The 23,054-nt window shown below is 39.5% G+C and overlaps 1 protein-coding gene across 2 annotated transcripts in view; it reads right to left on the bottom strand.

Moving 5' to 3' along the window:
* The window catches only part of klf3 (Kruppel like factor 3 (basic)), a 37,939-nt gene that overhangs the window by 5,252 nt on the left and 9,633 nt on the right, over positions 1–23,054 (bottom strand). For both annotated transcript variants that reach the window (XM_088342770.1, XM_088342771.1), the window contains exons 2-5: positions 16,045–16,105; positions 10,532–11,045; positions 9,705–9,849; positions 2,622–2,788 (exon numbers count right to left, since the gene is read on the bottom strand). In XM_088342770.1, coding sequence (XP_088198896.1) covers positions 2,622–2,788; positions 9,705–9,849; positions 10,532–11,045; positions 16,045–16,086 — 868 coding nt within the window. In that variant the 5' untranslated portion in view covers positions 16,087–16,105. The remainder of the gene's footprint in view (positions 1–2,621; positions 2,789–9,704; positions 9,850–10,531; positions 11,046–16,044; positions 16,106–23,054) is intronic.

Here is a 23,054-nt window from a genome sequence, read left to right as displayed (position 1 = left end):
AAGTCTGGACTCTGGCTGGGACACTCCAGGACATTCACGGAGTGGTTCTGAAGCCAATCTTTTGAAATCTTGGCTATGTGCTTTGGGTCGTTGTCCTGCTGAAAAATGAACCTTCGCCCCAGCCTGAGGTCAAGAGCGCTCTGGAGCAGGTTTTTATCCAGGATATCTCTATATATTGCTGCATTCATTTTTCCTTCTATCCTGACTACTCTGCCAGTTCCTGCTGCTGAAAAACATCCCCACAGCATGATGCTGCCACCACCATGCTTCACTGTAGGGATGGTATTGGCCTGGTGATGAGCTGTGGCTGGTTTCCTCCAAACATGGCGCCTGGCATTCACACCAAAGAGTTCAATCTTTGTCTCAACAGACCAGAGAATTTTGTTTCTCATGGTCTGAGAGTCATCCAGGTGCTTTTTGGCAAATTCCAGACGGGCTTCCATGTTCCTTTTACTAAGGAGTGTCTTTCGTCTGGCCACTCTACCATACAGGCCTGATTGGTGGATTGCTGCAGATATGGTTGTCCTTCTGGAAGGCTCTCCTCTCTCCACAGCGGAACGCTGGAGCTCTGACAGAGTGACCATCGGGTTCTTGGTCACCTCCCTGACTAAGGCCCTTCTTCCCCGATCGCTCAGTTTAGAAGGCCGGCCAGCTCTAGGAAGAGTCCTGGTGGTTCCAAATGTCTTCCATTTACGAATAATGGAGGCCACTGTGCTCATTGGGACCTTCAAAGCAGCAGAAATTTTTCTGTATCCTTCCCCAGATTTGTGCCTCAAGACAATCCTGTCTCGCAGGTCTACAGACAGTTCTTTTGACTTCATGCTTGGTGTTTGTGCTCTGACATGCACACTCAACTGTGGGACCTTATATAGACAGGTGTGTGCCTTTCCAAATCATGTCCAATCAACTGAATTCACTGCAGGTGGACTCCATTTAAGCTGTAGAAAGATCTCAAGGATGATCAGTGGAAAAAAGATGCACCTGAGCTCAATTTTGAGCTTCATGGCAAAGGCTGTGAATACTTATGTAAATGTGATTTCTTAGTTTTCTATTTTTAATTAATTCAAAAAAAGTAAAAAAAAAACTTTTTCACATTGTCATAATGGAGTATTTTGTGTAGAATAAATACAATTTGGAATGAGGCTGTAACATAACAAAATGTGGAAAAAGTAAAGCGCTGTGAATACTTTCCGGATAAACTGTATTTTCCCAGTATCTTGTTTCAGACTGAACTCGATGTTTCTGTGATAAGCGGTGCAGATAATGGATGGAATGGATGTCTATTTTTAAATTAAACTCAATTCCAAGTGTTTATTGTCATATGCACAGTTAAGTTGCGAGCGAAAAAGAAAATAGAAACTAAGGAATGGTTGGCATTTCTTGAATCCCAAGACTTTAACGTTCTGAATGATATTTGAAACGATGCATTTGAGTGACATCGTACGGACACCGCATCCGCACGTGTCTACGACACGTATTTGCTTCTTTGCAAGATTTGGGAATGTTAAGGGGGTAATAAGTTTGACTGAATCACCTGACTGTTTTGTCGACGTTCCCATTGTAGCGCCTTATAATTCGGTGCGCCTTATCTATGGAAGATATAGGACCAGAAACTATTTTTGGGGGGTGCGCCCTATAACCCGGTGCGCCCTATAGTGCGGAAAATACGGTACCTCTCTAAATTGCATGGCTGTAATCTATCGACAATCTTGACTTTATTAGAAATTCGAAGGTGATTGAAGCAAGGACATTAACCAAGGACATGACAATCCTTGCAAGTGGAAGTTTTAAAATAATGACTAATCTGCCGACTCCTCACCCCTCTGCCTCCACCCACTAACTCCACTGTACCAGGTCAAGTCATGTCTCACCAAAGGTAAATTAAATCTCATATTTCCATTACAAAATAAACTGAAACGTTATAGAACAGGGGTCAGGAACATATGGCCTGCAAGCAGGTATATTTGGCTTGGAGATAAAAGTCAAGTGTTGCACAATTCTCAGTGGAGTTCTAACGTTGGGTGATTAGATCCCAATTTTGGTACATGCGAAGCATCACCGAGGCAAGTGAAGTCATGTTTATTTTTATAGCCCTTAATCACATGAAGTGTGTATATGTATATGTATATATATATATATATATATATATATATACATATATATATACATATACATATATCTCATCTCATTAACTGCACCGCTTATCCTCAGTAGGGTCGCGGGATATATATATATATATATATATATATATATATATATATATATATATAGTTTATAGATAATGGGTCTCTCTCTTAAGAAAAAATCTAAATATGTTTGCTTTTATGGCTCTTTGGGTCATATGGTTCCCAACCCCTGTTACAGACGCACAGTTAGAGAAGTAGCAGAGGGACGGTTAAGCCAATCAGAATGCAGAACAATGCACTATGCAAGTGAAGTAGCCAGAACGTGAAAAGTGAAACGTGTTATAATGAGGGTTCACTGCATCGTGATTTAAACCATGTAACATAATTTATAATTTCTGAATTGATTATTAAATGGGTGTATGATGTAAAACGTGATAATGAGTTTATAGAACATGTTAAAAGTTTTTTTTAGCGGGCTGCGTCACAAAAGCTTACCGGTGTGCGTCCTGCGGTGCGCTTTGAGGTGTGAACTTTTGGTGTAGACTTTGTTGCAACCGGAAAAATCACAGCGATGGATTCTTCGTTTCTTCAGCGTGTCCGGAGAATCAGCAGGAAGAGGATGCTGAGAGGCCGAATGGACGATCACTGAAGGGATGTTGCCCCTAAAAAACACCCAATGTAGTTAATACTTATAGAGCATATACACATAACCTATTCATATAGGCAAAACTCCTAAAGTTAGACAATTTGATTAGATATTAACCCTCGTTATTAAGACATATGATTTTTTAACCCTCGTTATTAAGACATGTGATTTTTAGCTCTTGAGTAAATCACAAATACACTTGTAGATCTGAAGAATACATGTGTAAATATATTTTAGCATGACCCGTAGGGGGTGATGACGCTTCATAAGACGATGCCGTACAAACCAACGCCAGCTGCTGTTAATAACAAAGAAATAAATGCAATGGAAAAGCGAAGCCGCCAGAGAGCAAAGTCGGCATCATTTTAAGCAGACTTGTTTATTTTTCCTTCATTTAATGCGTGGTCTATCGAGTCAGATTTGTTGAGAACACGGCAAGCACTTGTCAAACCTTGAAAACACAACATTAAAATGTAAGCATTTTCAATTAGGTCAAGTACCCATACGAACCCTGCTCCACATCTTCAAGAGAAATTAAAAAGCAATTCAAGGTTATATTAATGAATCATACTTGAAATGCCAAGTGATTTTGACCTTTCATGTACAAATTCTTATTGTTCACATTCAAACCTGGTTGAATAAAAAAATATCAAAACATACAAACAGAGAAACAAATACCTATATACATACATTCATCAAAATTGTTTTAGTCTAATTTGGTGTGTGATATTATGTTGAATCAAATGGTGTGATGAGAAAATATAATCCTGCATTTATTATCCGACTTCATATTAACTGTTCATTATAATTTTCTTCTGTGACCGGGTGGCAACCAGTTCAGGGTCTCCCCTGCCCACTGCCCGAAGATGGCTGGTATGGGCTCCAGCACCCCCGCGACCCTACCAAGGATAAGAGGAGCAGATAATGGATGGATATAATTTTCTTTTCTTTGAATAATGATAAGATGTGATTCATTAGACATATAATACCTTGCAATGGTAACTGTTTACATGATCTGATTAAAGTGAAATGTTTTTTTTTGGTCCAGTTTTTTTCCTGTCAAACCCCAAATGCCCTCTGCCCCAAGAACCATCCCCCCCCCCCCCCCCCCCGTTCTGTTTTCTCAAGGGTAAATTAATGTTGATGATTATGAATGAATTGCAACCTTGTATTTGATTAAGAGAGGGAGGGGAAAAAAATCAAGCAATCAATTACTTTTTAGCCAGTAGAAGGCGTTGTGATTACATGTGCGTGACTACAACCTCCTTTGCAGAATGTTGAAATGACAGAACAGTTATTTGGCAGCCAGCGAAGCTTCAGTAGATATTGCCTGACTAACAGGAAGTCAGAAAAAAGAAAAAGAAAAATAGCTCCAGCTTTTTCCAGTTAACCACACCTTTGGTTTTATTTCATCATACTTTGTTTAAAAATAGGTGAAGTACAGAGCACGAGTCCAATAAATGAAGTTGACTAATGAGCCCTTAGTTTGGCAGGTAAAACTATTTTAATTATGGCCATGATTACTTTAGATAATTTTTAAGATCAAATGTTTTAATGTGGCTTCTATGTGACCTCCATTTTATCTTTTACCTAAGTCGATCTTAAGTGCCATGCCATGTCTTTTTATTAACTTAAAAAAAAACATGTTTTGAATTTAGCATTTTTTTCCTTTTTTTTTCATGAAAGCTTTAATTTTATTCTACTTTGTTTTTAGAATAATACAAACACTACTACTACATCAGCAGTTGAGAGAGTAAGTTTATTTTTTAAAAGTTATGTCAAAGTTAAAGCTGAAACGCTTCTCTGCATTGATGGACGTTCCTTGTTGCTAGCTGTCTGTTTAGCTCCATAATTCCTGTTTACAAATAAACTGCCGAGTACAATTATTTTTTATAGGCTGCTAGCCTTTGAACTTTTGATTGACAAATTTTCAGCCTAGAGCAGCCTTTGTTTGACGATCCACAGCGCGCATTAGCTTACACGGGCCTCTATTGATAAAAAAAGATTAACGCCTCCTTTATCCATGAATAACTTCAGCCAGCAGTGACCGATTCAAATAATGATTGACAAATTGGTTAGCCAATGAAATTCTGAATAAATGGATATGAAGATGTCCCTGTTGTATTTAAATCAGACCCTGAAATAAGATATATATATATATATATAGATATATAGATATATAGATAGATAGATAGATAGATAGATAGATAGATAGATAGATAGATAGATAGATAGATAGATAGATAGATAGATAGATAGATAGATAGATAGATAGATAGATAGATAGATAGATAGATAGATAGATAGATAGAGAGAGAGAGAGAGAGAGAGAGAGAGAGAGAGAGAGAGAGAGAGAGAGAGAGAGAGAGAGATACTTTATTTATCCCTGTAGGGAAAAAAAATACACTTCCAGCAGTATCCTTGAGTTGAAAATAAAATAATAAAGTAAAAGAAATAGAATGTGTCATAATAGTTTGTAATAATAGTTTGCAATAGTCTTTGATCTGTGCAGCCCTTTGAGACTCTTGTGATTAAGGGCTATACAAAATAAGCATGACTTGACTTGACTGACTTGAATACATAAATACCCAATATAACGTGTTGAGTGTAAAATATATAAAGATATAAATAAGTCTGTGTAATGCCACCAGTGATTCATTTTTACGCGCAAATTTCCACAATAGTGATAGGAAAGCGCAGAGAATTCAACCGCTTACAACTTTTACAAAATGTCTAAAAAAATTGCCAAAGTAAGATAGGTATTTACAGAGGTTTTAGAGTTGCAAACTGGTTGTCTCCAAATGGCTACTTTTGGAAACGCCAAAACTTAATATTAGAAAAATGTGTAAAATACAATGTTTAGTTTTTCAGATTGTGATCCAATTTGACAAGGTACCAGGTAAGGCTTCGAGCTATTGTCTGACCTGTTTTCCAGCTAAGAGGACCATGCTACACTCATCTGCAAGCATTTAATGGCAAAAGAAGATCAGGCAAGAAGTAAAATCTTCCAATTCTTCTATTTCTGTGGTGTAACTCAGATTACTGTTAGTAGCACTTTCAGTGATTATTTGAGGTTGGGACACAACCTCAGAGTCTTAAATTTCAAAAGAAACCAAAACCATCCATATTCTCCAGTTGGTTCAAGAACAGCATTCAATTTACTTTGGCTATGTCTTGGATTGGGATTTCAGGCGAAGGAATTAATTTTTTTTTTTTAGTTAGGTTGCTCAGGAGTAGTTAATAAGCTAATGTCTCATAATTTTGGTTCATTTAAAAAAAGAAAAAAATAGATGCAATTTTAACTTAAATTCAAAATTTGAAGAAACGTCCTCTCTACATTAACACTCCTGTGTGCAGTTGCATGTGTTCATACATGCATGTATATGTGCACAACAGTGTGATGAAGCGACAGTTAAAAAGCAGACACGGGGTGTTGAAATACGAATCTTTCACATCGGTCCACTGCAAAGGAATGCACAGTTAACCAGACACAAGCACAAACACACGCACTCATCCCAGGAACAACCTGACCTATATTTCACATACGTGTTGTTGACTAGGCTTAGAGGACTTTGGAGAGGCCGGGCCAGATCGGCCACGCCCGCCATGACCCTACCACGCTCGTCTGTGCACCAGAAAGCACAACGCTAATCTAGTTGGAGTTTTAAATTATGTTTGTCCTGTGTGGTTATAGGAAATGGATGTATATCAACAATTTGCAAACAGTTTTCTATAAAGAAGGGCATTATGTTGTTTAATCTCCCATGAAGGTCAAAAGTGTTTTTTCTTACCCCCAAAGAGTTATGGACTGATGGACTGTGTTTGTGTAGACTGTGTAAAACGATACATGCCGTAAAGCCAAGTCATGTTGATTTGTACTGCTTCGCCCTTAATCACCAAAAGTCTCATAGGGCTGCACAGACTACCATTACTCATCCCTTGACCTGAAACCTACATGAGGGCAAGGAAAAACTCAAAAACCTCAGATTGAGGAAAATGAAGAAACTTTGAAAAGGGGCCGCAATAAGAGGTGTAATCCCCCTTCCAGGATGACCAATGGATGTTGCAAGGACATCAACAGACAATATACAGACATCATTAACATTACATATGAAATAAAATAAAAATAATTACACTTAAAATGAGCTACATTTCCTGCAAAAAACTTGTGACTCTAGCTATGATAAACATTGCATTTGCCTAATGTAGTTTTTCAGCAGTATTGGCATATTTACTTGTATTAATTATTTTATTTGAATGGCAACATTTTTATCTTCATTACGATTTTTGAGAAGGGACTGCACAATACACAAAGAGGTAAGTATTAGTTTCAGGAGCGAGCAGCAGCAAGTCAACTGCAGGAGAGAGAGTGGGAAAGGTGAGAGGAGAGAGAGTGGGAAAGGTGAGATGGCACAACATTCATTTGGACAGGTAACTTAAAATTAGTTTTACCTGGTTATATCAGTATCAGAAATTATTTTCCCCCTATTTTATTAACACTCCACTTATTGAAACATGAATATTTTGTTTGTTTGTTTGTTTGTACATGATTCAATTGTTTGTTTGTTTGTACATGATTCAAATTGAATCTTTTCTTCCGGCGCCGTCACGAATGGCAGCCACTCCAGCAGCTCCCGTGTTATTTTCGATTGTTCTCGATTGTTCTCAGCTCAGGGATGCTGCTGGAAATGTGAATTTCCCGTCAGGGATGAACAAAGTATCTATCTATCTATCTATCTATTAAAGGGGGGACGAAAGGATGAAGAATGAAAAAAGATGTAAGTGAACGAAAGTCCGAGGAACGAGGACAAAAGGAAGCAGAATTGACATGGGGCGGGCAGATGACAAGCACTTGAGAAAACACAGGAAACAAAAATGAGGCCGAGGAGAGGGGCTGTTACGAAAGAGGGAACAGGAAGTGGAAAAGTGGTGATTATGAGATTTAGATCATTTTGAAATATTTTACATTCATCATAATACATTTAAAAACACATTTAATCATTCAGTGCTATTTTTCAAAAGCATTGTCCCTGAATGACAAAAGGGTAAAAAAAAAAAAATCTTTGGCACTGCTAATCAGTAAGTATCAAGCCTCTGGAAATGATTTCAGTATGAACAATCACCTTTGTTGACACACTTAGTGCCTTGTTTCGGCTTCCTGTCTTCACCGTATGACACTGTATGGCAGTATGTGGGTAACACTTCACAGCTTCATTCTTTTTAAAAAAGATGACAAAGTCCCTTCGTCATCGTTGAGACAGCGAGAGATGACGTTTTATGAACATTTGCGATCGCGACAACGACCCGAAATATGTGATACCTTCAACCAGAAAAGTCGGGGGCTGAAAAATTCTTGCAAAGTTCATGCATAAGTTCAGTGTTCTTGCAATAAATTACATTGCAAGTAAAGTGCCCTTGTGTTTATGGAAAGCATTGTTTACATATTGGAGGTTTCACAAATATATAAAAGAAAAAGCACCAAAGCGAAAGTTATGCTTGAAATGCATCTTTTAACAAAAAGTTGTTTTTCTCAGATGCTTTTTTGGAAGCGATTTTTTTCAAGAAATTTAGTAATGTTCAACTGTTATTGACTACAGCTGGTTGAAAAATATTCTTTTACAAATGAAAGACGAGCGTTGAAGCTTTCTTTCTAATCCTATTTAGCTACAGAGCTAATTTTTCTGTAGGGCTTCGACAATGAGTCAAAACAGTAAAAATTGGCTGGCAAGGACACTTCCTATTTGAGAGAAACGTCTGTCACTGGATGAGTTTTGAATGCACTATTTCTGTTATTACAAAACATATTAATTAATTAATGTATTTGTCTATAAAATGTATTTGGGTTGTTACACAGTGAATGCATCTTAAGCCATTGTAACCCACACTTAGACCTGATGTACTCCATCATCTAGAACAGGTGTGTCAAACCAACAGCCTTCAGGCCTGGTCCAGCTTGTTGGATTATTTAATCTGGCTCAACATACATTTCTGAGTATGTCAAAAAAGAAGCAATTGCCCAAGTAATTTCTATCATAACGTACGATTTATTTATCTTTTAAAATAGATGCAAACAAAATGCTCTCTCCGGCCGCTAGAGGGCATTGTCGAGCATGTATAGTGTGGTAAATTGGTTCAGATGTAAAACTGAATACAAATAAAATATATTCTTTTTTGCCTTTTTTCCAGGAAAGTAAAAAGAAACTATTTCTTAAATTTTTGGATTGTAAACTAAAATGTCCTCTTCAAACAAAATTGGTTTTCAAAATGATCTACCTGTTAACTCTGCTGAGATCATTTTTGCAACAAGGTAATGCAGCAAAAATTTTGAAACGTTGTCTTATATGGCAGATAAGTATTCTAATTTAGGTCATTTTAAGCACACCTACAACTCGCGCCTAGACTGCAAGGCCACCAAGATTGCAGGTGACCCCTCCCACCCATCTCAAGCCTCTTAGAACCCACTGCTGACAGGGAAAAAAACTGCAGTCTCTCAGAGCCAGAACCAGCAAGCTAAAGGAAAGCTTTTTCCATCAAGCTGTCAGGACTCAGAACTTTCTCCCTGCCCTACCCTCTTCTATCCATCAGGCTTCTGCCGAATAAATGCAAAACTGCTCTATTTAGATTCCAGCTATACTGTGCATTTTTTAAAAAAAAACAACAACATATATTTCTATTTTTTTCAAAAATTCAAACAAAAGAAAACCTGCTGCTATTTGTTTCTGATGATATCGGTTATTTATAATGTGCCCTATGTATTGCATGTTGCATGTGGAAAAGATGAAACTTTGATAAAAAATTTCCGCAGCACACTGCCGACAAAGGCATGATCTTATAGTAAATTATTTACCATGTTTAATTTTTTTTAGGGGCGTTTTATGTTGGTTAGTCACTATTTTAATGCGCATAAAAGAACAAAACAGCTTTCAACTTACTCGTATTCGTGCGGTATCCTGATGACGGAGGACTTTCCATCGCGGCTGCTGTGGTGCTCGTGAATGAGCTCCGGAAGAGGTTCGCTTTTGATGAGGTTGTGCAGGTCATGGCCGTCGCTTCGCCCCTCCGAAAACTTTGATTGAACTGGAAAGAAATAAAAGTGATTGGAAGCCAGCTAGTTATTGTGGTTGTTGGTTATAGCCCCAGTGTGTAATATTCGACAACTAGATGGCACTGTATTGTCTAATGTAAACAAAAAACAGTACCACAGAGCACAGTGTAGCAGCAAGATGACAGACAAACATGGTGGTGACCTTGTGGTGACTATGTAAAAGAAATGGAAATTTCTCGACCTATGATCATTTAAGTAACTTAAAAATATTACTTTAGCGAAATGACGCCTTATCTTCTGAATGTTCATGTCCCAATCGGTAAGAAAAGGTGGTGTAATTTCGCCAAAGTAAATATTTTCAACTTGCTCAAAAGTGATTTCTATACAAGGTGCAAATGCTCAATGCATTACTGTTGTATTACATTTCCCTAAAAGTTGGATACAACATAGTTTTAGTGTCGTTTGCTTGAATTACATATGCTAGGGAAAGTGGGCGGCATTTTTCAACACAATACGGCTAGGTTGAGATTATCAACACAGGCCTAGATCACCCTCTTGCGGTTTTGAGTGAAAATAACATGTGAAATGATGTACCGGTAGTAAAAATGTAAAAGTCAATGATATAATAACGTGTTAATAATTTCACATACAACCAAACCATGAAAAATACTGTGACTTATACTTGAAAAATATGGTATGAAAATGATGACTCACCTGTCTTGTGTTCTCTGCTCCTACGACGAAGAAGCTCCTCATCCGTCCTAAGGGGCGGGCTTACCATGATCGGCTGGTGCAGGTGGAGAGGCGAGGGGTACAGGACGGACAGGGGCACCATTACCGGTGAGACCATTACCCCCGAGCTCTGGATGACGCCTGAACCGGCACCCATTAGGGGAGCCACCATGGCAGGGTACGATAATGAGCCGACGGGCAAAGCGTTAGGGGGCGAAAGACGTGGGGAGGCATCGCAGAAAGGGGACGGGGGCGTGCTGCGAGAAGAAACAGGAGAGGAGGCGGTCGAGTGTCGAGGGGAGGAAGAAGAAGAAGAAGAGGATGACGGACGTTTGCTCAGAGACAAATCCACTGGTTCCAGCTGTCCGTGCGACGGGTTCGCAGCGCCGTGGGACTGGGCCATGGCCTGCATGTGGCTTTGATGGTACAGGTGAGCCGGATGAGGAAAGATGACGCCGTACGGCTCTGGATTCTTCACAAGTGATGAGTAGAAGGACTGGAAAGTATTCAGGAGAATACAATAGTCTCAATTCTCATTAATATCAATGTGGTGCAACTTGTATGAGAGGTTCGAACACCTTTTTCATGGCCAAATTCAAGCACTTTTTAGGGACTTTCAAAGGCGGTTTTCAAATTTCTCCAGTAACATTAAAAGAAAGAATAAAGTGTGACTCATGTATTTTGCTGAAATACAAATATATCTGCAATTTACATATGCAATTTTCCATCTTTATGGAGAGATGATTTATAAATCTTGAGTAAATCACTAATATATCTATCTTTGAGACAAATCTCTTCCCATATAAGTGTTGAGTAAAAAGATCGTAATCTCTAGCTTACATCTTCAGTTGCAAGTTCCTTCTGTTACAGTTTGGACACTGGAAAACGCAACATTCATTTTTTTAGAGCGGCCATACTAAATGTCCTTATCCCTGCACTAATACACATTTCTTAGTGTTCTGTTTAGGTGTAGCATGCACCTGTGCTCTTGGGCTTACCCGTAGGGGTCGGTGACGCTTTATAGGACAATGCCGTACAAACTAATGCCAGGTATAGTTGTTGGAGGGAAGAAGAATAGCATAGGCAGAGAGCATTGTCGGCGTCATATTAAGCGGACTTGTTGAGGAACATGGCAACAATTTCAGGCAAAAACAAGTACTTCACCCAAATTTCAAGCACTTTTCAATCCTTGAAAACACGACATTAAAATTAATGCATTTTCAAGGCTTTAAAGCACTCGCATGAGCCCTGTGTATGCAACAACATTGGACATGGCACTCCGGGAAAAACATTTAAAATAAAAGAGTGTCCGTAAAAAAAAAAAAAAAAGGCTAAAAAATAAATAAAACAATTATACATGAGGCGGCACGACAGCGCAGTGGTTAGCGCATGTGCGACAGTTCTGAGGTCATGAGATCGAACCTTCCTGTGTGGAGTTTGCACGTTCTCCCCGTGCTTGCATGGGTTTCCTCCGGGCAGTCAGGTTTCCTCCCAAATTCCCAAATCATGCATGTCAGGTTAATTTGCCGGTTCAAATTGTCCCGAGGTGTGAATGAGTGAGTAAGTTTTCTGTCTCTATGTGCCATGCTACTGGCTGGCAACTGGTTCAGGGTGTCTCCTGCCCACTGCCCGAAAATAGCAGGGATGGCCTACAGCACCCTCGCGACCCTACTGAGGATAAGAGGTCCAGATAATGGATGGATGGATGGATATTATATGTAATAGTGTGTGTGTGTGTGTATATATATTTATAATGTAGTACTTTGAAACTGGTCCAAGTTATAATACTAGTGCAATGGAATGACAGTACATAATAACAATAGTACTTTTGAGTGCTTTAGCGTGGTGATGGCCCTGGGGAAGAAATTGTCTTTGAGCCTGTTTGTCCTTGTCTCAAGGGACCTGTAGTGTCTACAAGAGGGCAACAAGTCAAAGAGGTGGTACTCGGGGTGAAAAAAGTCCCTTATACCGCAAGGGGGCAATGGTCTTCAGACTGGGCAGAGAGCAACTAATGATTTTCTGGCTGTGTGGATTACTCTCTATATGTTTTTCCTGTCTGCTGCCGTGCTCACAGCATACCACATCATGAGGTCATATGCCAGAATGCTCTCTACTGTGGCTTTGAAGGACACCAGCAGCTTCTGTTTCAGATTGTTCCTCCTGATAACCCTTAGTAAGTGGAGTCGCTGCTGGTGCTTCCCAACCACAGCCCTTGTTTTGACAGACTAGAAGAGGTCTTAAGGGATGTGCACGCACATTAATCTGAAGAGGTGGACCCTTTCCTCGCAGTCCCCCTTGATGTTGATATGACTTGGATTTTGTGGAGTTTAGTATTAGTTTATTTTTTTTAACACAACGTCAGTGTCTCCACCTCCTTCCTGTCAGTCGCTTCCCCATCCCCATCAGAGACGAATATGACCAAGGTGGTCTCGTCAGCAAACTTCACTGATGTGTTCGTTGGATGGGATGGTGCGCAGTCCAAGGTACACAGGGTGAAAAGCATACATCTGGGAACCAGTGCTCAGCATCAGGGTGGAAAAGACATGGTGGCCGAGATTCACAGCCTGCGGGCGGTTGGAGAAAAAGTCCATTATCCAGTGTCAAAGGAAGGAGAAGAGCCCAAGCTGACAAACTCTCTCCACCAGCATCACCGGGATGATGGTATTGAACGCAGGGCTGAAGTCCAGGTAGAGCATCCTGACATAGCTGACGTGTTTCTCAAATGGCTCACCGCAGTATTCAGCAGAATAGAGAACAAAAGAGCAGAGTTGAACATTTCCCCTGGCCAAAACAAGTTTCCACCATCCACAGCCAAGAAATGTCAGCGTGGCTTTTCCGGGGAAAGTGTTGATTAAAACGTGGTATTGAGGCCGACATTTCCATTGTATGGGAATGTCCGCTTTATCGCAGCCTGTTTGTCCAGGAAAAGTCGGAATGTAGGAACCGGGCTGTCTAAACACGTAGCAAGAGCGTTGGTCGCGATGTGGAGGCGACTGCATGGCATTGGAAACATGCTTGGGCATGATGTGAAGACACATAAACACAATTATGTTTTTTTTTTCCCAGGTTGAGACGCTCCATTGACAATGCATTTCCTTACCCTAACTTTAAGCATTACAACCTTATCTCAACCCTAGAAACAAGGTCTCAAAGGGCAAACTTTTATACTTGAGGGGATTGGGTTTAAATTTTGGCATGAGGACAAATTGCAAAAATAAAAAACTGCCGATACAAAGTCTTGATACAATACCTCGGTAAAGCATGAGGAAAAAAGATAATGTAGGTTTATCTACTTTCTCTTGTATTGATTTAGGAATAGATATACATTCAGATATCAACAGATTCATACATGGCGAACTTTCGACATTAAAAAATGGTAGAATTTATTGTGCACTCTATTTTTACTCTATATCTGTTAAAATAGAAACAACAACACGGGCTTGTTTAAAAAAACAAGTGGCAAACTATTACCAAAACCGAAATCTAATTTGATCGTGGAGCTGTTTATTCACACAAAAAGACAATTTTTGTTTGTTGTATAAATTTGAAAAAGGAGGTAGCTCTTAAGCGGTAGCAACTCGGGTTACGGGTAAAAAGCAGTAGTGTTGGTGAATGGTGAGTATTTTGAACTTGTTTAAAATAGACCATTTCATTTCTTTCAATTGGACTTGAAACACTCAAATAAAAATGTATATGCCAAAAATGGCACACTGGCCGTGGTTTGACAACATCAGGACAAAGATATATTATGTTAATTTTAACAGAGGATTTCAGCAAAAAGTGAAACATTATTATTTGTAGGATTTTTATTACCCTTATATATTTACTAATTTTGTTCAACAAAGCAGATAAGAAAGCCCGACGTGCTGTGTCTGTTCTAGATACAGTCGTATGCATAAGTTTGGGCACCCCTGATAATTTTCAAGATTTTCCTTTATAAATCATTGGTTGTTCGGATCAGCAATTTCAGTTGAATATATCAAATGGCAGACAAACACAGTGACATCTGAGAAGTGAAATGAAGTTCATAGGATTTACAGAAAATGTGGAATAATTGCTTAAACAAAAGTAGGCCAGTGCATAAATTTGGGCACCCCAACAGAAAAATTACATCAATATTTAGTAGATCCTCCTTTTGCAGAAATAACAGCCTCTAAACGCTTTCTATTGCTTCCAATGAGGGTCTGGAGTCTGGTTGAAGTTATTTTTGACCATTCTTCTTTACAAAACATCTCCGCTTCAGTCAGATTAGTAGTATTTGAGCAGTGTTTGGGGTTGTTGTCTTGTTTAAGTATCCAGGCCTGGCGCAACTTCAGCTTTGTCACTGATTCTAGAACATTGTTCGCAAGAATCTGCTAATACTAACTGGAATCCATACAACCTTCAACTTTGTCAAGATTGCCAGCACCTGCACTGGCCACACAGCCCCACAGCATGATGGAACCACCACCAAATTTTACTGTGGTTAGCAAGTGTTTGTCTTGGAATGCTGTGTTCTTCTTCCACCATCCATACCGCTCCTTGTTATGTCCAAATAACTCAGTCCACAGCACCTTATTCTAAAATGAAGCTGGCTTGTCCAAATGTGCTTTAGCATACCTCAAGCAACTCTGTTTGTGGCATGTGCGCAGAAAAGGCTCTTGCCGCATTACTCTCCCATACAGCATTTCCTTGTGCAAAGTGTGCTGAATAGTTGAACGATGCGCAGTGAGACCATCTGCAGCAAGATCATGTTGTAGGTGTTCCGAGCTGGTATGTGGGTTGAGTTTGACTATAATCACCATCCTTCGCCTCTGCTTATCTGAGATTTTTCTTGGCCTGACCCTTCAGGCCTTAACTAGAACTGTGCCTGTGAAATTCCATTTCCTTTCTATGTTCCTCACAGTGGAAATTGACAGCTGAAATCTCTGAGCTAGCTTTTTGTATCCTTCCCCTAAACCCTGATGTTGAACAATCTTTGTTTTCAGGTCATCTGACAGTTGTTCTGAGGCTCCCTTGTTGCCACTCTTCAGAGAAGATGTAAAGAGGAGAACAACTTGTAACTGGCCGCCTTAAATACCCTTTCTCATGGTTGGCTTCACCTGTGTATGTAGGCCAAGGGTTAATGAGCTTACCACACAAAGTTTGTGTTACAATGATTAGTGCTAAAGGTATTTAAATCAATAAAACAACAAGGGTGCCCAAATGTATGCACCTGCCTACTTTTGTTTAGGTATTTATTGCACACTTTCTGTAAATCCTATGAACTTAATTTCACTTCTCAGATATCACTGTGTTTATCTGCTATATGATATATTTAACTGTAATTGCTGATGCGAACAACCAATGATTAATAAAGGAAAATCTTGAAAATGATCAGGGGTGCCCGAACTTTTGCATACGACTGTACATCAAATGTGCAAAAATATCCCAATTAGGACTACTGGTACCTATAACAATAATGAAATCTTAAAAATGGGCTTAAGACACACACACAGGCACCCTGTCTCTCTTACCGTCTCCATGTCTGTCTTCAGAGGGTAATCATACATCAGCATGGCTGCAACGGGTGAAATCCTGTAAAGCACAAAACACAACGTTGAGTCAATTTCTAAAGATTCACTTAAGTTCAAAAAGCAAGGTTTAAGATATCACTTTATAATTAGCCATGAACACTGCAGTATTGCATTATAAATGAATACTACACCTTAGTTTTCTGTGGAAAATATTTGAGTTTAAAACAAAGCACCATTCTGCCTTGTTGAATGATGTTTTCACATTCTAATGTGCAATAAGATGTTTTTTCAACCCTTTGTTAAGGTATTTTGCCCAACATATGACAACAACAAATGTTTGCATTCCCAATGACGTAGAAAAATCAAACTTTAAGGTATTTGTAAGTATGACTGCAAGTTACGTGATTCAACCCTCTATAAGTCAAGTCAAGTCATTTTTATTTGTATAGCCCTTAATCAAAAAGAGTCTCAAAGGGCTTCACAGGTTATTACACAGACTATTTTTTCAAACTATTATTACACCATCCCCTGATCTGGAACCAACATGAAGGCAAGGAAAAACTCAAAGACCTCAACATGAGGAAAATGAAGAAACCTTGAGAAGGGACCGCACATGTGGCATTCCCCTTTCAGGATGACCAGACAGCAAAGGATGTTGCAATCACAAATAATACAGAGATATTGTCCACGAAAAGTATAGGTTATTCATATGCTATAGAGTAGAAGTGTGTTTTAAGCTTAGATTTAAACATTTCCACTGAGGTTGCAGATCGGATCTCGGGGGGAAGAGCATTCCACAGCACCGGTGCCCGGATGGAGAACGCTCTCGAACCAGCGGAACACTTCTTGGCTCTTGGGATCACCAGAAGACCGGCGCTCTCAAAACGAAGGCTTCAGACCGGAACATAGGGGTAAATCAGATCTGAAAGATATGAGGGAGCAAGTCCATGTATGATTTTGTATAATACTAAGAGAACCTTGAAATCACATCTTAGGCTAACAGGGAGCCAATGCAGGTTAGCCAAAATCGGCGTGATGTGATCAAACTTTTTTGTCCTAGTTGTACCAGCTGAAGACTCTAGATTCTGGACTTCGTGAGACCGGAGAGTAGTGCATTACAGTAATCGAGAAGGGGGGTAACAAACACGTGAATTATAATCTCCGCATCCGACTGAGACAGCATAGGACGAATTTTAGCAATGTTGCGAAGATGGAAGAAAGCGGTTCTAGTAATTTTCTTCACATGTGTTTGAAAGGACAGATCGGGGTCAAATATGACACCTACATTTTTAACTGAGTCACTCTGTGTGATGTGACATTTGTCAATGTTCACAGCAGTTTTTGAGAATAAGTCACGGCATTTAGATGGACCAATAACTAACATTTTGGTCTTTTCAGAGTTAAGACGCAAGAAATTGAGTGACATCCACTCTTTTATCTCAGTGAGGCAGGCCTCCAAATTTCCACAATTTAGTGTGGCAGATTCTTCCAATGGAAGTTAAGTTGAGTGTCATCTGCGTAGCAGTGGAAACTGATATTATACTTGCGAATAATATCACCTAATGGAAGCATGTAAATGCTGAAAAGAAGGGGGCCAAGCACTGAACCCTGCGGAACACCACAGGTAACACTAAAGGGCTCAGATGTCATTTCACCATATTTAACACAGTGCGTCCTATCTGAGAGGTAGGATCTGAACCATGAGAAGACGGTTCCTGAGAGACCAATCCATTTTTCCAACCGTTCTAGTAAGATATTATGGTCCACTGTGTCAAAAGCAGCACAAAGGTCCAGCAGCAGCAAAAGTGATGAAGGACCAGAGTCCATTGCCAGTAGGAGATCATTGGTTACCTTAATCAGAGCTGTCTCAGTAGAGTGGTTAGCCCTGAATCCTGATTGCATTGATTCAAAAAGATTGTTCTCGGATATGAAATCATTCAGCTGCTGTGCCACTACTTTTCAAGTACTTTAGAAAGAAACGGTAGGTTTAACACAGGACTATAATTACATAAGCTTTCTGGATCAAGGTTGGGTCGTTTCAGTGTAGGTTTAATAACAGCGTACTTAAAAGCCGCTGGAACTACACCTGAGGAGAGATATATGTTCATAATATTTAGAACGGAAGGTCCAAGGACCCCAAAAAGACCTTTAATAAGCGAAGCTGGAAGCGGGTCGAACAGGCAAGTTGTTGGTTTGGCCGTATTCACCACCTGTTTAAGATTATCGAGTGACAGTTCACTAAAACTGTACAGCCACCATGTCGTGCATTTATAGATTTCAGCCCTTTAGTATGTGTTGTATTAATACTGTCTTTAGCAATTTCTTCCTGTATGCATTGAATCTTCTTATTAAAGAAGACCATTAAGTTATGGGCTGAATGGGTGGAACTATCTGGAATAATCTGTTGCCTTGTAAGCGATTCCACAGTGTCGAAAAGGATTTTGGGATTGTTCTTTTGTGACGCAATCACCTTCGAAAGGTAGGCTGATTTTGCAGAGGCAAGGGCCGCTTTATACTCTAACAAGTTGTCACACCAGGTTTGATGGAAAACCTCAAGCTTGGTAGCGCGCCATTTTCTTTCAGATTTCCTGCATTCTTGTTTAAGGGATCTAGTTTCATCAGTAAACCAAGGTGTGCGTCTTTTAGGTCGTGATTTAAGCCGTATGGGCGCTACTGAATCCAGGACACTAGCCAGGGTAGCATTAAACTCATTCATGAGTGAGTCGATAGAGCCTTTGTATGAAGGAAAGGATGCAACTGCTCCTGAAAGAAGATCGGAGAGCTCAGAAACTGTGCCAGTGCTTATATTGCGTCCGCTAAATCCTTCAGCTTTTTTAGTACTCCATTTAGCTAGCACCTCGAATACAACTAAATAATGATCAGAGATAACGGTAGTACACATTAACACAGTCATGTTTGAGGTTGAAACTCCTCGAGTCAGAACCAAACCTAGCGTGTTTCCAACTTTATGAGTTGGCAAATCCACCAGTTGATTAAAACCAAATGTATCAATTAGAGACCGAAACGCAACAGTAAGAGAACTGAGTGGGGAGTTCATATGAATGTTAAAGTCCCCCATAATTATAATTTTGTCTGCATAAGTTACTAGTTCAGACAAAAGTTCAGCGAATTCGTCTAAGAAAGCTGTGTATGGCCCTGGTGCGCGATAAATAGTTACTACATAAATTGACAATAGAGAGGACCGCATAACAAGAACCTCGAACGCCTTGTAATTATTAGAGGTACGAGGAGTAAATTTGAGCGTTTTTTTTCTTCAAAGGGCGTGCTACATGGCTGCTCAAGTAGTCTTGAGGAGAAGCCTCATTTAGCGGTAAAAACTCATCCGGTCTCAACCAAGTTTCACATAGACCAATCAAGTTAAGTTTGTAATCACGAATAATATTATCAACAAGTAAAGCTTTCGGAGCAAGCGATCTAATATTTAAAAGACCAAATTTTAGCTTTGATGAATCGTTTAACTTAGCTGAATTCTTTGTAGAGATCGTCACAAGATGTCGCCGTTCGGGTGCGTTGAGTTTCAGGCGTCGGTTGACCGGCAAGACCGGTGAAGAAATAATGGTGGAATTAGACACATCTTCATGTCCTTCTTGCTCCTTCGGCTTCGCACGCTTCACACACTTCCCCGCACGACAACCCCTCTTCTGCCTTCTGTCTTTACGGCGCCTTTGTCGCTTCGGAGGATGAGTGGTTGACCACGGAGGTCCCGGATCCCTTTGTAGCTCGTTCGGGATATCATAGGTGGTATAAAAAGTATAAGATGCCTGTCTGCTATTGGTCAACGTCATACAAGATGCTGATTTACTATTGGTGTGGTCACAGCATAATAAAGATGCTGAAATTATATTGGCTAAACTCCCTCCCAGTATGCCCTTTTCCCTCCTAATTTAGTTCAGAATCTTGTGTTCTTCGTAAACACTTTGATAGTCAGCTATACTGTACTTTATTGTAGTACCGTACTAATTAGATATGGGTCCCAAATCTTGCAGTGATTTTAGAGCAGGGGTCTCCATCATGGTGCCCCCGGCATCAGGCTGCCCCCAGGGTACAGTTGAGGTGGACCTGTTATGAAAACAATTCACCAGTCCAGGGTCATTGTGATTTTCTAGTAATATTTTTTTTTGTGATCTATTCAACCCCAATTCTAATAATTATCTGGTAATAACATCGTAATTACATGATAACCCATCTAGCTAAGTTGCCAATTTAGAAATGCATATCAAAGTGGGTGCCCTTTTAGAAACAAAAAGTAGCTTGAAAAAGGTTGGTGAACCCTGTTCTAAAGGCAGGGCAAGGCACAATAATGAAATACGAATAAATAATCCTCACTTAGGAATATGGCCGTATCTATGATCAGAACAATTAATAAGAATAAGGAAGCAATCACAGCAACAAAGTATTTTAAGGGTATGAAAATCATCTCCTGCACCCTCTGTATCAACCCACTAACTCCACTGCACCAACTCAAGTCACATCACACTAAATGTAAAAATAATTTATTTTTTCCTTTTAATGTGTATTTATTATGTTATATAACACATATGTTTATCTATTTTACTATATATACATGTATACACATGTACACATGTATACTACACAAGTATACTATATATAAGTAGTACCTATTATATAGTATTTTGTTCCTAATGTTTAATATGTGAATACAATTTTAATGTTTTTACCTTGGTTACTATTGGTTTGGAACTGATAAACTAATTAACATAAATATTAATCCCCCGCCACAGGGCAATTTCACCTTGCAATCCCCGGATTATTTTTGTATCCGGAGGGTATTTGTAAGCGCAGGTGTAAGCATAATGACCGTTCCTTAATAAGTATGCACATTTTTGTTTGAGCATTCAGGTCATGAATTGAAGCTTTGGGATCAAAGTCCTCAGTCTGCAGAAAAGTTAGCCTTTAATTATTAACAAACGGGCAGGAACACAGCGGTACAGGCACAGATGCACCAATAGGATTTAGCAGATTTTTCCCCGGCAAATCAGGATGGGTGTAAACGTGAGAGTGGCCTCACCCATGGTGCAAAAAGAAAGAGGCAGCAGTCAGGTGTGGTCGCTTTGTGTGTGTGCAAGTGCGCGTTTTTGCATTGCGTTGTGGTTCAACCAGAGGTCAAGAAGTTATTCTATTGTGCTTGCTAATCAGAGAGCACAAACAGATGTTGGGCGGCCCAGAAAAGTTGGTGGGATTCAATCAATATGACTGTCCAACCACTATCTGCATTTGTGTGATTTCCTCAATGAGAAAAGAGTTTCACCATGTCAACAATGTTTTTTTTACATGCGTGTTTGCATTATTTTTCCATGTTGTTTGGGGGGGATCAACAACATTTGTAAAAGTGTCCATTTTTAAGGGAATTGATAACTTTGTATTTTTTTTTTTTTAAATCAAATCACTCTACTTTTTCCAATTTAGACTTATAGACCCTTTCATAGCCTGTGTAACATCACAATTGAAGCTGGGAGCAAAAGAATAATTGCGCTGGTCAGAAGTCAGAGTAAAAGAAAGTTGTCGTAGCTGCTACCAGAGAAAAAAACCCGTTAGTAATCGTAAATTTAAGTTTTATAACAGGTGTCGCGAACCTATGACTATATGGCTCTTTTCATGAATACACATGGCTCAGAGATTAAATTCTAAACATGCAACTTTCATCTCTAGCATTCTAATTATGATAAACGCGAGGTCTAGTACAGTACGCGCATAGTTGATGTAGCACTAATATAAAAAATGGTTTAGTCAGGTAGATGTAGAGCACACTCCCCATTACAGTCACGGTGTCACACCAATAGACTGTTTTGCTGAGGAATCATTGCTGAGGCACTTTATGATAAAAACCCACAGAACAAGCAGCAAACACCCCAAAAAAAAAGCCACTCAAGCACACAGAGCAATTCGATTGGATAAGCGGTAGAGGTGGGCAGAGCTATGCCCACAGCACACGTCTCTCCAGCGCCGTCTGCACCGAAGGTAAATACGATAGTATCCTTGTTTGCAGTATTTCGTCCTCTATTGGCCTGAGGCACTCATCAAAAATACTTGGGTTTGCAGCGCACACTTCATATTAAGTAAGATATATTAAACGTTTATGATTGTTGCTATCAAGTCGATAATACTTGCTTTGCCTAAAAAAAATAAAAATGCATGAATAACTAAATGTATCTAATAAATTACTTGGATCACATGCCCAACGATTGTTTGCAATGAGTGCCCGTTTTTATTTCCGACCTACGCAGTGTTTACAAGGCTACCGTTTGCTTGTACTTGTACTATAATCAGAATAATTTATTTAAAAGTAATTTATCATGCATACATAACAGTGTGTCTTATGGTAGAGGGCAGTTAAGCAAACAAGAAAATCTTTTAAAAATAAGTATAAGCCAGTTTTACATAAACTATACCATTTTAGATGGTAATGTGCCCGCTTTGAGACTGGGAGGTCGCTGGTTCGCGCCTCGGCCGAGTCATACCTAATTGGTAAAATGGCGGCGCCCTCTGTTGGCTGCGGCTGCATCGGCTCGCTACAACGGGTCAGGTGCATCGACATTTCGTTCTGTGTAAATTGTTACAAAGAATGACAATACAAAGGAAATTATTATTATATTATTATTATGTCGCTGTGACTCAAATGGCACGGGATAACAGCAATGACCCAAATAGCACTTGTTTAAAAAGTATTTGAAGTGCATCATAGCTGCTAATTACCGTAATGATCGTTCTCACCTCTCTAATCTAGTTAGTGCACTGTTCATTTTTTTCCGCTCACTTTTAATGGAGGTATTAAATCACTTTTATCACATTACCCCGGCTGACCAACCCTGGCTGCCTGTCTGTTTAAGATATTAAGGGTTTGTTAGTATTGTACAAAACTATGCATGGGCTTGACCCTTAATATTCCAGATTTAATTCCTCCCTATGTTCCTGCTCATAGCCTTTGCTCAGAAAACGCTGATCTACTAGTGAATCTAAGAGCCAGGAAA

This window comes from Urocampus carinirostris, chromosome 8 (assembly GCF_059441175.1).
Source record: "Urocampus carinirostris isolate Australia breed hairy pipefish chromosome 8, RoL_Ucar_1.0, whole genome shotgun sequence".
In the NCBI taxonomy this organism is placed as follows: Eukaryota; Metazoa; Chordata; class Actinopteri; order Syngnathiformes; family Syngnathidae; genus Urocampus; species Urocampus carinirostris.
Note: the sequence above shows the minus strand (reverse complement) of the source record. Positions and strands in the feature narration are given on the sequence as shown.